The sequence below is a fragment of the Cololabis saira genome, chromosome 2 (assembly GCF_033807715.1).
Source record: "Cololabis saira isolate AMF1-May2022 chromosome 2, fColSai1.1, whole genome shotgun sequence".
In the NCBI taxonomy this organism is placed as follows: domain Eukaryota; kingdom Metazoa; phylum Chordata; class Actinopteri; order Beloniformes; family Belonidae; genus Cololabis; species Cololabis saira.
In genome coordinates this window covers 5,088,926-5,103,564 of record NC_084588.1, presented here as the reverse complement: position 1 = coordinate 5,103,564, position 14,639 = coordinate 5,088,926, and the positions used below count along the sequence as shown (strand labels likewise).

The window sequence follows — 14,639 nt, the reverse complement described above, 5'->3', positions numbered from 1 at the left end:
GTAAAAGGTGAAAAGCATGAAAGGCAGAGTGCAAAGCATGTGAAGCACAAGTCTCAAGCTGCTTTCACATAGAGTGCGGTTTGCGCCGCATCATAGCGCGGCACGGTGAAATTAAAAATGTTCAATTCAGGCAGGCAGGCGCGGCGCAAACGCCGCGGCAGTCCGTTTGAGCTCCGCAGCAGAGCGGTCCGCAGAAAAGATTGCGTAGTTTATTGTTCTTGATGACCAGCCCTTGTCAGTAGTTCTGTCATCACCACACAGCAGCACAGGTTGCCACTGGCAGTAGAATTTATATGACTTTGGAAGTCATGACTTTTATTTATGGTAAAAGATGTCAAACAAAGCCTACTTCTAGTAAATTTGTTTTTAAATTGGCTTGATTTTTTAATTTAAATTTGCTTGTTTTTTTTATATTGGCTTTTTCATGTTAAGATGTTATTTATTTTATCTAATGCTACTGCTTATTTTATGTTAAAAAAATTGAATATCTAATTGAAATGGCTCAAGTTTTGTCATAATAACCTACTGTTGTGGAAGTAAAAGTAAAAAGTACCCATTAAGAAAATTACTTAAGTAAAAGTAAAAAGTACCCATTAAGAAAATTACTTAAGTAAAAGTAAAAGTACCTCAAATTAAATATAATAAAGTACCAAAAGTACATGGTGTAACATGTACTTAAGTACAAAAGTAAAAAGTAAAAAGTACAAAGTACAAAGTACAAAGTACAAAATTCAAAGTACAAAATTATTTTCAAAAGGATTGCAAAGAAATGAAGACTCCAAGAATTTGCTTACAACTCTAAATAATGGTGATATTATTCTGACCCCTTTAGCGTTTGTTTCCATTACCCCATTTTAATTTCGTCGGCTTGAGCGTCGGCTGCCGCTCAAAGCTGATTTATGGTTCCGCGTTACACAGCCCGTTACCCGTCGATTTAACGCGGACTGATAATTCAGGCTTCAGTCCTCATCGGTCCTCGACGCGACGGCGGTTCCTCCGGCCTTTCCGGCCCGCCTCTGCAGCGCAACTCCCCCGGGAGATGCGTCTCCTTCTAGGGGAGACCGAGTCTCCCTGTCCGCCCCAGGTGTCTCGTCACGGAGCCGCCGCCGGGCAATCACAGGCAATTCACTCGCCCCCCTTCCTTCCCGTCCGCCTTATGGTTCCGCGTTAAATCGACGCACACCTTACGCCGTAGGCTACGGCGTAGGTTGTGCGTCGCCGCGTACCCTACGCCGTAGCTCTGCGCCGGTGTAACGCGGAACCATAAATCAGCCCCCGCTGTGCTGTTCTCACGGCAATAGCCTACATTTTAATTTAATGTAACATTTTAATTTGTAGCGAGTAACGACGTGTCCAATTTTAAATATAGCGGATTAAAAGTACGATTTTTTCCTTGAAAATGTAACGAAGTAAAAGTAAAAGTACAGAAAAATTAAAGTATCAATAAAAGTACAAATTCTCAAAAATCTTACTTAAGTACAATAACGAAGTACTTGTACTTTGTTACTTTACACCACTGCCTATTGGTCAGAAAAGAGAATATGAATATGCGCTGGTATCGGATCTGAGGGTACTAAGGCTGTGGTATCGGTATCGGATCGCAAGTGAAAAAGGAGATGGTATGTGCAGAGGAAGCCTATTCCACATTTTAGCTCGATATCCCCTCGTTTTGAGTAGGGCTGAACGATTAATCGCATTCGTGACAATATCGCAATATCTTAGAACTTTTCCTGGTCATCCTAGCCACATCGTCTCGTTGCGCACAGGTCCCCGTTCCGCTCGTCGAAGCATCGGAATGTTTGCGTGTCACTTCGTTGTAAACGCAGGTAGACGAAGGATGCGTTCACTGGTTCTTAGTAACCAGTAGGCTTTCACGAGCGCAGCTGACAGGCTGGCTCCTCGGGTGATGCTAGTCACGCTGAACGGAGATGAGGTGTAGTCCTTACAAAACGTAAGGGGGGTGATGCTGTAGCACCGCGAGAACCCACAAGACCTACGGCAGCATTCAAACATGGCTAACAAAACATTTCCTTGTCTTCAGTTGTCTTCAGTAGCGCTTGATTTAAAACAACCAACATTAAATTAATAGAAAATATCTAAACATTTGGCTTTACAAACATAAACATTCTGGATCAAAGCGATACTTTGGACTCGCTCAGGGAGTATATAGACGAGCGTTTCGACAGGATCTTCATAGGGAAAACCACAAACTCGGCGACGACACCGAGCAGCGCCTCAACCTCAAAAAGATCTCGGAACGAGGAATCACCTGGAGCCAATTCTCCTCCAGGAGACCCCACTGCTGACATTCTGCTATCCATCGACAGCTATTTGTCCAGCTTCAATTCCTGTCTGTCAGGCTGATCTGATTTATAATATTAGTTTTATTCATTCAAAATATGAACTTATGTATTTCTAATGTATATGATCCAAATGTTAATGACTCCTCGTGTTTTCACTCTTTTTTCACCTCACTCTCTGATAACCTAGACAACACAGTGATCACTGGAGGGGACCTCAACCGTGTATTGGACCCTGGAGTGGACAGGCTCAGTAACACAAGAGTTGGCAGTCCGCAAAATCGATCTTTTGTGCCGCCTTTCTCTTTTGTGCATGCTTGCAGGCCGGAGCTTCGCGAGCTGAGTGCTGACCTGCAGTTCCCCCCTCTGATCATCCCACTGCTGCTTCCACCAACATAACCGAGCACAGAACGCTTGATCAATTACACCACAAAGGAGACACTAATACAAAGTATCTAATTTTAAATATTTTATTTTCCTTCAGCTTCCCCTTGCTCCAGGGTTGGACAGGGTTAGGTGTTCAGGTGTCCTCAGGAGGTCTAGGGAGCTGGGTGGGTTGGTGGAGTATTTAGTTGGCAGCAAGGGTCTGGTCCACCCAGGCACGGAGCTCAGTGACGCGAGCATAGACGGCGGGGGTGGAGGTGGAGCAGCGGCTGCTTCCCCAAGACACGATTCCCACCAGAGTCCAAACGTTGTCCTTCTCACAGACCAGGGGACCACCAGAGTCGCCCTGAAGACAACAAACGTGAATGAGACAGGTCCAGAAGTCAAGGAGACAGAAAAGTGCATGGGTGGGGCCTCACCATGCAGGAAGTGGCTCCAGCTGCTCCAGCACAGATCATGACATCTGAGATGCTGCTGCCCCAGTGTCTCTTACACTGGTCGTTGGAAAGCAGGGGCAGAGCGGCCTGCTGCAGTTTGTTGGGGGTACTGGGAGCTACGGGGGACAGTTTTACAGGTTACACTTCTACATTCATGATGGGGCAGTTCCCAAAAATCTGATCCTTGAATGATGACTCCGACAGGGCGGAGCCAGCAAGCCAGTGTCTCACCGTTGTAGCGGGTCAGACCCCAGCCGGAGGTGACGCAGCGCATGCCGGCGGCGAAGTTGTCGCTAGACTCAGCGAGGCAGACGGGGGACACGTTGGTGCCCAGGCGGGCGGGGCTGGCCAGCTTGATGAGGGCGATGTCATTGTTGATGGTATTGGAATTCCACCTGGGGTGAGTGAAAACCTGAGGAGCAAGTGGGAGGGGTCAGTCAAGATGACGAGGTGAGTTCTGAGAACTGATTGGCTGATGGCATCTTCTTACCCGGGCAGGCTTCAACACCTGGGTTTGCTCATTGGAGCCGTAGCCCTTGTCGTGCTCTCCAGCGATGACTCGGTGGTAGGTCCTGACAGGAAACACACATTCAGAGGAACAAAAAAGATTCAAACATCAACAAGAAATCAGAACTTGAAGGTTGATTTAGATCTTATTTAAAGACAATGTTCTGAGATATTGGAGATGTCGTTCATCAAACACAGAAATGCAGGAACCACATAAAGTCTTCCACACTGATCTCATAATTCTTGTTTGTCTTTTTTTTATATTATTTAATGGATATTTAATGGAGACAATACAGTGCATTACCACCACAGAGTGGTATGCAATATTAGATTACTTGGTCCTAAACCAATGTACCCACAACTGTTGACGTGGGTGTGTTCTTGCTGATTTCAAGGGTTCCTTGCTCCAGCCATTTGCCCACTTTTGGATTAGCCGTGGCTTGGCAGAGTCAGTTCCTACAAACTTGGCACCATGTAGTAAGACAAAAAAAAAAAATAAGCCAAGAGCAAATCTTCAGAGACCTCTGGCTGGCATCATAGTGTTTTTGTCCAGTTCTTTTTTTCTGGTATATTGTTTAACCCCACATCTTTCCAATGGAGACCTGGCTATACAATGACTTGACATTATTTGTGGCCCCAGCACCACTCCCTGGGGAACACCTTTTGCCACTTTCAGGTAGCCGAATGAGATATGTCCATACTTTGCCTGACAGATACTGTTCACCACCCAACAACATGTTCAGAGTTCTGCACAGTTGTGGGTTGGAGTTGGACTGACCTGACATTACAATGAGCGGCGGTCACCACCCAGTTCTCGTTGATCAGAGATCCTCCACAGAAGTGGAAGCCATTGGATTGCTGCAAAAAGAAGAATCTGAGGTCAGATACTGTGCATGTGTGTGTGTGTGTGTGTGTGCGTGTGCGTGTGCGTGTGTGTGTGTGTGTGCGTGTGCGTGTGCGTGTGCGTGTGCGTGTGTGTGTGTGTGTGTGTGCGTGCGTGCGTGTGTGTATGCGTGCGTGCGTGCGTGTGAGGGGGCTTGTGTTTGTTGAAGTCATCTGGCTCACCTGCAGGGACACCTGCCAAGGCCAGGAGTGAGGCACCGCCTCCTCGCCATTCACAATACGGGCGTAGCCAGTCACCTGGGGAGGGATGGCGGGGACTCCACAGCCTGGGGGAATGACAGGAAGTAGATTTTAAAAGACTGGTCTGTTGCTGAGTCGGTCCTTGGTGACTTCCTTTGCTAGAAACCAGCAGCTGGATTCTCCAGCTGTTATTCTGTTACGCTCATTTGTCTGCTAACTAGTTCAATCGCCATCTGAAACATGTGGCACCTGTCGTTACTTGTCTTATATGGAAATCATATGGTTTCAAAGAGAATGAACAATTTATTGGTAAAATTCCCACAGAACCAAAATAATTTTCATGAGCCAGAGAGGGATATGAGCCAGGATGGAGTAAATAATTTCTTTAATGCTGCATTTGGTAAGTGTGTTTTTGTCATATTTTCTGAAATCACCACTATTTTTCTGATAATATTACATAAGTAAGGTTATTTGGTACACAAACCGACTCTTTTGGCCATGCCCAGTTCACGATTCAGTTTCCTAGTTTGCACCTGGTCCAGCAACTCTGGTCAAACTGGGTCTTTATCTGTATTATTTTGATCTTTTTCCATCAAAATGATCATTTATGATTCACCTGTCTATACTGCTTTGGATGCTGTGCTGTGTTTTATCTCAATACCAGTCTGGTTTTAGGAAGCGTCACAGTACAGCAACTGGAGCTATCCAAGTTGTTAATTATATAATTGAGGCACTGGGCTGCAAAAGTACTTCTTATAGATCTGTTCAAAGCCTTTGACACAGTAGACCAGGGATCAAGTGAAGAAGTAGACCAGGGATGTTTAGCAGGCAGGCTTTTAAACTTTGGTCTGTCTTAGCATGCTGTTGGTTGGTCCTCCATCACAATCTGTTCAAGTTGCTGGATCCTCCTCTTCTGTTCTCCCTGTGCCAAGTAGTGTGCCTCAGGGCTCTGTACTGGGACCTGTACTATTTTCTCTGTACGTAAATGACCTTTGTGTAAATATGATGATTCCTCATCACCCTCATTGCTACAAAACTTGGAACATCTGCAGTCTGCCTTTGATATCATCCAATCCCATCAGTTTCATCTGAAATTGATGCTCAATGCACAACAATCTAAGTTTATGTTGTTTATAAAAACCAAAAAACCAACAGGTTAAGTAAAGAGTTAAAATTACATGATTAATTCAAAATGGCCGACTTCCTGTTGGGTTTCGGCCATGGCGCCAAGAGACTTTTCTTTAAGTTGCGACATGATACAGGTGTGTACCGATTTTCGTGCATGTACGTCAAACCGTATTGTGGGGCTTGAGGCACGAAGTTTTCTAGGGGGCGCTGTTGAGCCGTTAGGCCACGCCTATTAATGTAAACCATTAAATATCAAATTTTTCGCCAGGCCTGGCTTGTGTGCAAAATTTGGTGACTTTTGGGGCACGTTTAGGGGGAAAAAAGGCCCTTCTTTCGTCGGAAGAAAAACGAGAAAAATAAAAACGAGAACAATTCCTACAGATACAATAGGGCCTTCGCACTGTAAGTGCTCGGGCCCTAATAATAATAAAGATTTTGTTTGGGAATTTCTGTAGATAAACCCAGGAAACAGGAAAATGCTCTGTGTGAAAGCAGCTTAGCTTTTCAAAGCCCCCAAAATGTTCAGAATCAAACCCCAAATCCAGCCAAAGAGGAGACTTGAGAGAAACTAAATGAAAGTCTGGTCTCACCGTAGGCTGCGCCGACGAAGGCGAGGCAGGACAGAAACCACAGGAAGGCCATGGTAATGATCATGATGGTGAAGGACTGGACTGCAGTTTTATCCCTGATGGCTGGAGGGCTTCAGCCAATCAGAGCGGCCGGAGGCTCAGCTATCAGCTGGTTATCAGAGCCCAGGTGGAGGTGGCGTTCTCACAGATCACGTGTTCTCCGATGTAACATGTCAGCTGACAGATTTCACACAGCGTTGCAGAAACTGGCGACTTCAGGTCCAGACACGACTATTTTAAACCTGACATCAGCTGTGTTCATGTTGTTTATCTGCAGGACAAGGTCAAGCATTCGGCTGTGAGGACGTTGCGTGAGCTTCATATTTAACAGAAAGTTAGAGGTGTGTCCGAATTAAAGGTTTGGACTTTAAAACGTTATTAAACCTTCAGATCACACAATCATCCCTAACGTGCTCCGTGAGGTCTGTGGACACATGGAGATGTTGGATTTATTGTAATTCTCTGAGCTCTGCACGGTCGGCTCTGTTGCTTTGAACTGTTTTGAATGTTTCCCACTGGTTAGGAAATTGATTAATAACTCATCTAAGAACATTGCTGGTGTTTTACCTCTTGGCATTGTGTCTGAATGCTGCATAGCGAGTTGGATCTGATTGTAGGACCGTCTACAAGCGGATGATGTTAACCCAAAACCCAGCATTAAAAGAGGGCTGGTAACTTTCAACACACCGTTTATGACTCAGAGGTTTACTGTTATTCAGAAGAGACATGATTCTAACGTTTAAGATAAAATATGGAACCCTTTTATTAGATGTTTGAGCTACAGAAACCAATGAGAAGAAAAATAATATCAGTCAGACAACAAACAGCTTGTGTAAGAAAACAAAGTGTAAATGGTTTTAGACCTTTCTGATGAGTTTACCTTTTTTTTTTAATTATTATTTATTTATTATTTTCTTTCTATCTTTTTGGTACCAGCAATAACAGGCCAGACGCCTATAAGCCAGTTTTCTCATGATTGTATGAAGCATTTTTAGTTTGTTTGTTTGTTTTTAAACATATAAATGAGCACCTGCTGCAAGTCTGAAATGAGAGATACACAGGAAACACATAACGGGCACACAAGCCTTTGGAATCTACATACATACGTACGATTATAGAGTTTGGCATGACGTTCTTGTTCACCAAAGGCATGCTGCTGCGCAATCTGTGCCGCTTCAGAGAGACCTCTCCTTAGGTGGTGTACAAACTCATGATGGCTGACAATGTTAGAATTTCCCAGGACATGATGGAACATTATGTCAATGGGCAGGCGTGGGATCCTCCCAAACATCAGGTAGAACGGGGCAAAGCCTGTGGTTTCGTGTACTGTGCAATTATAGCAGAAGGTCAACATCTGGAGCATCTGCGGCCACTTGGATTTGCACTTTGGGGGGAGAGTTCTTATCATGCCTCCAAGAGTCCTGTTGAATCTCTCAGTGATCCCATTGCCCATGGGGTGATAGGGTGTTGTGTGGGACTTGTGAACACCTGCCATCTCAAAGAGATCTTTGATGAGCTTACTCTCAAAGTTAGCCCCCTGATCCGAGTGAATCCGTTTGGGGAATCCATATATGCAAAAGAACTTGTCCCACAAACAGCGAGCAACCTGCTTCGCGGACTGATTCCTACATGGAAAGGCGAGAGCCAACTTTGAGAAATGGTCAGTCACAACAAGGACGTCAGTTGTTTTCTTGTCACCTGACTCCGCTGTCCAAAAATCAATGCAAACTAGCTCCATGGGAGCTGAAGTGCGGATGTTCTCAAGGGGAGCACGGGCATCTGGCTCAGGAGTCTTCCCTAGGATGCACCTCTGACAGTGTTTCACATGCCTCACAATATCCTTCCCCATGCCTGTCCAGAAAAATCGGTCGCTAGCCAGGGAGAGCGTTCTCGATCGGCCCTGGTGACCAGCTGCATCATGTACACCTTGCAGGACTTGTTGTTTCAGAGACTCTGGTACAACAAATTGAAAGACCTTCCTGTTCATGTGACGATCCCTCTTTACTCTGTAGAGAATTCCGTCACGCACTTTTAACTTCCCCCAGTGCTTCAATAGTCTGAGTACACAGCTTGACTCAGTCACTCTTTCTTTCCTGTTTGGTCGCTGATGTCGCTGGATGTAGAAAAGGGCCCTGCTCACTGTAGCGTCCTGCTGCTGTAGGCTGTGCAATTGACTGGATGGTATGATGACAGATGGGTCTTCCTCAGGCAGTTGTAATGATGATGGGCTCGCACCAGAGAGAAGAGAGACACCACCAGCGCGATGGGCGTCCAAGATGGCCAACACTTCCTCTTTATCAATGGCACCGCCAGAGAGGTGAACGAAATCCTGTTCTGGACTAAGGTCCCTATCAGTTCGGTCCTCAGTGGTCTGAATGCCCTGGCAATTGGTGGTCAGTCGGAAGGCATCCTGTATTGTTCCAGTGACAACCCCATTGACTCTTTCCAATAAAGACAGGTAAGGCTCCTTCACCAAACGATGGCTTATGCAAGACCGGACAAAAGGTTCACGGCTCAGTGCATCGGCAATGGTGTTCTTGGTCCCTGGGACATACTTCAAATTGAAGTCATATGCTGCGAGTTTCGCCACCCATCTCTGTTCGCAGGCGTCCAACCTGGGCTTAGTCAGGATGTAGGTCAAGGGGTTGTTATCCGTCCAAGCAGTAAAATGCCGCCCTTTTAACCAGTGAGAGAACTTGTCACATATAGCCCACTTCAAGGCAAGAAATTCCAACCTGTGAGCTGGGTAATTTAACTGGGCTTGTGACAGCGTTTTACTGGCAAAGGCGACTGGTCTCGCGACTTTCTCACCAGGCTGGAGCTGAGAAAGAACGGCTCCAATCCCATCAAATGAAGCGTCCACAGCGAGAATGAACGGCAGCCCGAAGTCAGGATGGGCTAATGTCACACTGTGCGACAGACCATCCTTCAAGGCGTCAAAGGCGTCCTGACACTCAGACGTCCAGTCGTCTGCCGATAGCTTCACACGAGTGGGGCACTTTTTCTCGCGCCTCCTCCTTTGCGGGGCTTTCTTTTCGCTCTTCTGTTCTGAGATGAGTTTGAAAAGAGGTCTGGCTTTCGCGGAACAGCCTTCGATGAAATGCTGATAGTACATCACCATCCCTAAGAATGAGCGAATCTTCTTCGGGGAAGGAGTGATGCCATCGCTGTCCATCAGATCAGAAACTTGAACCTGGCTAATGGCTTCAACCTTTCCAGGGTCTGTTTGCACCCCTGACTCGGAGATAACATGGCCAAGGAACCTGACAGTTCTTCGCAGAAAGTGACATTTCTTTGGCGCAAGCTTGAGGTTGTGGTTCTGTAAGCGAGAAAACACCATCTCCAGGCGCTCAAGTGCTATCTGCTCCGTCGGACCAAAAACCATGAGATCATCCAAGTAGCACAAGAGGCTGGTGAAATTCTCATCACCAAAAATGGAGAGCATCATCCGCATGAATGTAGCCGGACTGTTGGATAGACCCTGAGGCATCCGATTGTACTCATGCAAGCCAAATGGGGAAGAAAACGCAGTGTACTTTCTGTGGTCCTCATGCAGAGGCACATTGTAAAAGCCAGAAGTGAGGTCCATGGTGGAAAAGAAGACATTTCCCCCCAGTGCAGCAAGAGCATCAGCCTGGTGAGGCAGTGGGTGTGCATCCTTCACGGTCCTCGCATTGAGCCACCTAAAATCCGTGCAGATGCGCAGATCTCCATTTTTCTTCCACACGAGGACCAGAGGTGATGCGTACTCACTAGTGGATTTACGAATGATGCCTTTTTCTTCCATGTCATTCAGGACTGTTCGTAGCTGTTCGTAGTGGTTAGGCGGCACCCTGCGATAAGGCAGACGGAATGGCCTCTCATCCACCAGATGTATCTTGTGCACAAAATCCGATGCCTCTCCACAGTCCATCTTGTCCCGTGAAAAGATTGATTTGTGTCCCTCAATGATCTGGAGAAGCCTGTCTCTCCACAGGTCAGAAACAGCACACTCGTCCAGGTCCAGATCTTGTAGACCAAGCGCATCCAAAGCCTTTCTGACATCCTCTTTGGACCTTGGCGTTGCAGCATCAGTCGCGGTCTGAGAGTTAACTTGGATGTGGTCAGGCTGAGGCAAATCTTCAGCAGTAATGCAGGGAAACACATCTGCCAGCTTGGTATTTCTCTTTAGCGCTATGGGCTCACTGGTGAGGTTGATGATTTTCATAGGCAGACATCGATCCCCCCACATTGGTGTAAGAATCCTACCAACCAACATTTTTCTGGATCTGCATCTTGCTTGAGTTGGTTCAACTATCACCGTACTGCCGACTGACATGGGAGCTGAAGCGGGAAGCTTCCCCCATACAAGATGTTCACTTTGTGGCTGTAGTGTCACACATCGTTGTAACTTAAGTGTTCCAACCTTGTCAGGGACCGTGTCACCCCTCCACCTCTCTGTGTTGGAAAGAAGAGAGAAGAAGTGGTGACAGTCTTCATCAGTGACACTGCTAGGCTCTGACATGAGTCGCCAGTAGCCCACAGTTTTCCTCAACCGTTTGAGAATCTCCTTAATGGCGTTGCTGCCCAGGATCATGTCGTCCGTCTGGCCAGGCACCACAAACATCGGGACAACCATCCTGCAATCGTACACCTTTACTTCAACATCATACACAGCAGAGAGCATGACCTGATGACCCCCACACCCAATAATGACAACATCAGTAGCAGAGTAACGCTTCATATCAGGATTATGCTGCAGGAGGCGTTTTACAGCTGGTTCACTCAATGTGCATCCTGTCGAGCCACTGTTGATCATCGCCTTTAGAGTAACATCAGCTACAGTGACAGCGGTGTAGAATAAACTGTCTGACTTCTGAATCCTGTGTGCGTTCTGAAATATAACAGTCTTGCTTGAGAGTGTTCCGGAACTAACTGACTCCAGGAGTGACACATAATCATCCGTATCATTTGTGGGAGGGCAACCAATAGGATCCGCACCATCCTCCCCTGGATGCAGACCCATCAGTTTCCCGACTGTGCAGACGTAGTGGGCGTCGCCTGAATAGGGCAGCTGCGTCTGGAGTGATCAGGAGAGAAGCATTGAAAGCAGAGTCTCTTATCACGGCAATGAGTGAGCGCAGAGTGGGCAGAGTCACCACAGACAGCACATGGCAGGTTACCCAGACCGTCAATCCTGGGAGGCCTCGGCCTAGATTGTCTGGTGGAATAAGCTCGAGTTGGAGCAGATCTCTCCAGCAAAACTTTCTCCAGCATGGTCATGACACGCTCAAGAGCAGCTAAGTCTGGCGCCTTGACTGTGTGAGAGTCTCGAGAATCAGGTGGAGGTGCTGCAGTGTGAAGCATTTCGACTTTGTTCACATACACATTTTCACTCGGCTTCCTACTCACAGCACCGGCATCAGCAGCCCTCGAACCCATCTCCGTGTGGTACTCATCCAGAACGTCCTGGACCTCCACTGCAGTCCACTTGTCAATTGTCTTGGACCTGAATGTCATGGCCAGCTCCTTAGAGGGACAATTCTTTATAAACATACGTGTCACTTCCAGGCCAGGGCAGTGCAATTCCCGGCCCTGCTCTCTGAGCCGATCAGCAGCAACATCTGCAGCGTGGTTGAGCCTCAGCCAATAATCATATGCGTCCTCATCACCCTTTGGTAGTGTGGTGTAGAAGTCTGCTAGAGGGAGAGGGGAACAAGGGACAGCTGCAAAATGTTTACGAAGCAGAACGTAAATGGCGTCTGGGTTCTGAGTTACATTAATGCCACTGTTCCTCATCCCAAACCTCACAACATCTTTAGCTCGACCTCCAAGATGAATGAGTATTTCCTCCGCCTGCTGTTCTGTCCTGACATTCATCCTCCTTATGTAATCTTTCATCTTGTCCTCCCACTCATGAACATCCACGGTGTCTCTGTCATCCCCTCTGAAGGTTGGAGGCTCCCTGACCTTCCTGTGAGACACTACTTGGACTTGTGACGTGTCCAGGCTGCGTGCAGACATGTTATGGGGAGCATCATGTACAACTGGAGTGTCCTGCGCGGGCACACTATGTGTCGGGCTAAGGCGAGCAATTATGCTATCTGCCAGCTGCTGGCCAACTTGTCTTATTATGTCACTCATCTGACTGACTACATCAGGAGAAGGTGGAGTAGGATTTTGTGCGGGTGTAACAGTGACCTGTGTGTTCAGTGTAGGCCCAGCACGGTGGCTCTGAGAAGGATCCCGCCCCTCACCGACTGAAGAAGCTGCTGCTGGAATCTTCCCACCTCCCACCGAATGAACACCACCCCCCTGAACAGGACTGGCAAACTGCAACATCATAGGGGCCCCTCTACCCCTACCAATACTCCCAGTAAGAGGCGTACTAGTATCTCCTCTTATGTAGCTCATTATGAAATGACACTCAACAAAACCTAAGTACAGTCAAAATAAAAGAAACAAAAATACATCAATAACAAAATGAAACCGGTAGAAGGTAAAACCACTCAATTAAGTGCAGTAATAATGCCTTAATTATACTGATACACAATCCACCTGAATACAGCATGAAACCTGGAAGCCGTTCAGTAAGATGGTCCCCGGCAGGATGAAGAGCCGACTCCAAAATCGACAGGTCACGGCACCAATGTGACGGGTCACAGCTGTGTGTGAAAAGATGCAGCTCCACACTACTGTCGCTTCCACATATGACAGATGCCGACCAGGTAGACTAAAGGTGTTTTTATTCCTCAGCTCTGCAACACAAACATAACCACAGTGGTATGAAGACAGAGGATCTGCATGGGTCTCGGGATACTGTCACAGTGAAATCCTCACTGGTCTGCGCAATTCCATAAACAAAAATATAGTCTACATTTTAATGTTGCAAAATAAAATGATAATGGTGTGATCGTATAGTGGTATAATACAATAATTATATGATAAACTCAACTGCAGATAACAATTACTGCACAATAAAGCATCAAAAACAATAAAAATAAGAAATACATTTATATTACCTGCAACACAAACATAACCACAGTGGTATGAAGACAGAGGATCTGCATGGGTCTCGGGATACTGTCTGAATAACATGAAACACGTGCAAAACCAATTAAGCTAGGTTAACATAAAAAAATCGTTTCTCTGATCTTCAAACACACAATTCCAGCAACAAATAAACACAGTCTTTGCTAAAAACAGTTAACCTAGATCCTTGTAAGAATATTGCAGGCAGAAATCAAAACATTAACTTCCGAAATGAAATAAAATGAATTAACATCCCGGACCATGCAAGAGCACAACTTACCACAGTGAAATCCTCACTGGTCTGCGCGAACCCTCGCCAACCACTGCGCCAGTAGATGGCAGTGTTGCACTACTTTTGCACAATTTAATCAGTATTATTCTACTCCGTTACACATACATACACACACACACACACACACACACACACACACACACACACACACACACACACACACACACACACATACATACATACATACATACATACATACATACATACATACCGTATATATATATATATATATCCTGGTGTTAGATGACTAATGTCCACTGGAGGGTACCAGCGAGCTGTGTTGAGAGGCTCCTGGTCCTGGTTGGACTTGGGTACACAGTCAACAGTGTGGATGGAGGTTGGTGCTGTTTCACAAATGTCATTGGGATTGTCTTTTTCAACTATGTTGATGATGGGCTCAATAGACCAAAACTGTTAAGCTAGGCAGAGTCACATTTTGTTTAGAATAGTTTGACACCGGTATTTTGACATAAGTCCTGCTCTGACACTAAGTTGCTCAAAGTGGACATTGTCAAGCACAGGCTCAATTAATACCAGTGACTCTGTAGAGCTAATACTCTAGGGGGACTATGCACTTAAGGTAAGCAAAGGATAGTAACACCTTTAAAGCCTACCTTTGTAGTTGCTGATTCATCTACTAAACTCTTTTGGGTCTGGATAAAGTTTACAAAGGCACCCAATGCAGTAATATCAATCTCCATAGCTTTACCAATACGTTCTATGAGCTTGTAGTTTCCTACTCTGTCTTTAATGAAATCATATATCACATTAAAACCTATGTAGCCTACTCGTGCTACCGGGTCACCAGGCAGGAAAGAGGAAACAGGGTTTAGTGGAGAAATCGTCAACGTTTATTGTCACCCAGACA

At 46.1% G+C, this 14,639-nt stretch overlaps 1 protein-coding gene across 1 annotated transcript; it reads right to left on the bottom strand.

The window, feature by feature from the left end:
- Positions 1-2,756: 2,756 nt before the first annotated feature.
- On the bottom strand, positions 2,757-6,481 carry LOC133457378 (chymotrypsin B). The gene is made up of 7 exons (XM_061736598.1): positions 6,430-6,481; positions 4,694-4,797; positions 4,407-4,486; positions 3,612-3,693; positions 3,353-3,533; positions 3,104-3,237; positions 2,757-3,030 (listed from the first exon to the last, which is right to left on the bottom strand). The coding sequence occupies exons 1-7, from the start codon at positions 6,479-6,481 to the stop codon at positions 2,869-2,871; spliced, it is 795 nt and encodes a 264-aa protein (XP_061592582.1). The 3' UTR covers positions 2,757-2,868.
- Between the last annotated feature and the right edge of the window lie 8,158 nt (positions 6,482-14,639).